We start from the raw sequence: 2,685 nt of genomic DNA on the forward strand, positions 1-2,685 counted from the left end.
AGGGATCCCTCCCGTTTGGTTGAACCCCTGATCCTTGCGGTTTATATACATATAGTATGGTGAATTGAAAGTAAATAAAAATATAATAGCCCTGGCAAGCATTTTTGAATCAGTGTATCAAGACGATGGGTAGATCAATTTAATGGTATTTATGTGTTTGTTATTTATCCGGTCCATTATCATGACACTTTGGAATCTTAAATGATCCGGATGTTGAAAGAAGGTGTCTGATTCGCTGGTGTTAGGCCGACGGAGAAGCTATGAATATATTCGGGAAGCAGTAGTACCACCAGATAAATATGTCCTGGGACGTATAATAATAACATAAAGCGGCCCGTTCTCGATAGCCCAGTACTAATATTTCTGACCATGTTCCTGTTACATATGCAACATGTAAAATGTATGACATTCACGATACTCAAAGCCCCTGACACTTCATGTACTCGCCATATCTAATTTAATTTATGGATATGGTGCCGAGAGATTGTTATTGTATCTGAGCGGAGCAGACAGTTCCTATAACCTGAGAAATATTACATACCCATTGTTGGAGTAAGTATATTCTTTGGACAATAGCATTGAAAGACTTCACGTTGAGTTTGATATTTTGTTTATTTTGTTTTTTTCAATTCAAATTTGAATGTGTTTGTGAATATAAAACAAAACTTAATTAGAATTATAATTAATTCATTAGCATAAACTATTCTCTGATTACGACTAACATAATCCATATCGTAAATTAAGATCACAAAAATTGTGCCTGAGCCTACGGCGCAAGCACCACAAGATCAAAACAATCACGACGGAGTCTACTAGAAGTAAATTATGTTATTATGAAAACTAAGAAGACCAAACTATTGTTGAGGTGAAAATTAATTATCTTTTTTGAACAATTTTGATTTATATTTGCCGAAAATTCAAAATATCCAAAAGGAAAAATTGTGGAAGTGAACATAATGAAAACTAGAAATGAAGTAATGTTAAAAAATAATGTTGAGAAAGTCGGATCAATTCAATTGAAATCCATCAATTAATGTTTTTGGGAACTTCTATACTAAATCAATAATTAATAACAATTATTTATATAATTAACAATATACACACTAAATGCTAAAGATGACTATTCTTCAGCTCGTAACAACCGGCTGGCTGGAAGGGGGTGCATGTTGCCTCCAATGGGAGGCACTAGAGTAGAAGGTGGGGATGAGCAACCATCTCTGCAGGAATGCTGGGAAAGTGACTCCGGACGAACAATGGCCATTGTCACCACTATCGCTGCTGGCGCTCTTCACCGACTCCTCACTTACTTCCTGCATCTTGTTGTTATCACAGCCACCAGAGCGCTTTGAACCGAACATCTTTTTATTATGTATTTTGTTAAATTATAATTAATTCTCTTTTGTTCAGTATAGAGTCCTGTTTTTGTATTATTTTCTGTATTTTTTGGGATAGAAGCGAAACTCCTTCTCCGTCACTTTTTAAAAGTTTTTGATTTTTTTGTTTTTTTTTGTATCACGTTTTTTTAGATTGAAAAATTCCAACCACAATTTTATATTTTGGGATCCATGTAATGAGATAGGAGGGAAAACTCAGTCTCTTTTAGGAACTATTATTATCAGCGTTATTGCTTCCTGTTTTTGTTATTCTTTGTGTTAATCAACTTTGTTAGAATTTTCCGGGAATGTCCGCTGGGGTCAAAGTGGTTTGTATGAGTGCTGGCTTCCTTTTTTGAGCGCTGTTTGCCGCTATGTCCCGAAAAGATGTGTTTGTCGTGATCGAAATTGTAATGCTCGTATTCATCGAAATAGGCTTCTGACATGTTTTTCGGATTTTACAAAGTTTAATGCACAATTTCAAGAAAGTACTCTTATGATAACTCCGAGATATTAGATATTATACTTATTTCCGTGTGTAACTGATTTCTTTCTGCACGAAACTGGTTTTCCTCACAATGACTGCGAACTGTTTTTCCTTGACACTTATCAAATCACTGAGAATACTCGATTGATTCTGGATTCACTTCCAAAACGCAATGAAAGTAGTTTGAATGGGGGGAATACGGTTCAATTTCCGAATCGCGGTGACTCTGATTGTACCACTAAGTTTTGCTGGGGCCCAAGCCGCTCTATTTATACCCCCGGCGTATCGATTCTACTGCGCAGTTAGATGGGGGGCTATAAACAAACAATTTCATCGTCTTGGAGTATTCGAGTTGAGGAAAACTTGCGCGACAAGTATGCAGGCATTTCGAGGTGAGGGACCAGCTAGATACAGTGTGTGGGTAAAGTATCTGTTTGTGTGGAAAAGTTTTCTAGTCTTTGGGGAAAATCACATCTAAAATGTAGATTGCACTGGAACTTTTGGATTTGTTGAGTAATTTCCATGAATTAAAATTGCATCTTTCCTAAATTAGGATTTAGTTTAGCTATTTAGCTTAATTAATTTTAATTTATCGGCAGAAGAAAGTTGACAATGAATTTGGGATTAATCCCAAAGTAGGTTTTATCTTTAAGTGGATTGATAATCATTTTTCAAATCATCAACCACGAAATCGCGGTTCTCTCTGGTTCTTGGATGTCTACTTCCGTAAAGGGTATGCCATATAGAAAATAAAACATAATTTAAATCGATTGGTCATAAAGTCTCCTTGTTTGTCTACCTGTTGTCTGACTGTTTGTCTGCCCC

The 2,685-nt window shown here is 35.9% G+C and overlaps 1 protein-coding gene across 1 annotated transcript; it reads right to left on the bottom strand.

Annotated features, from left to right (window-relative positions):
• Positions 1-593: 593 nt before the first annotated feature.
• Positions 594-2,122, bottom strand: LOC119657133 (nuclear protein 1). The gene has a single exon (XM_038063904.1). It carries the CDS (start codon positions 1,817-1,819, stop codon positions 1,622-1,624), a length of 198 nt encoding a protein of 65 aa, XP_037919832.1. The 5' UTR covers positions 1,820-2,122; the 3' UTR covers positions 594-1,621.
• Between the last annotated feature and the right edge of the window lie 563 nt (positions 2,123-2,685).

This window comes from Hermetia illucens, chromosome 5 (assembly GCF_905115235.1).
Source record: "Hermetia illucens chromosome 5, iHerIll2.2.curated.20191125, whole genome shotgun sequence".
Classification (NCBI taxonomy): domain Eukaryota; kingdom Metazoa; phylum Arthropoda; class Insecta; order Diptera; family Stratiomyidae; genus Hermetia; species Hermetia illucens.

What these genes read in the sequence shown, in the direction of transcription:
- LOC119657133 (XM_038063904.1), bottom strand. Translation starts at nt 1,819, where the DNA reads ATGTCAGAAGCCTATTTCGATGAATACGAGCATTACAATTTCGATCAC.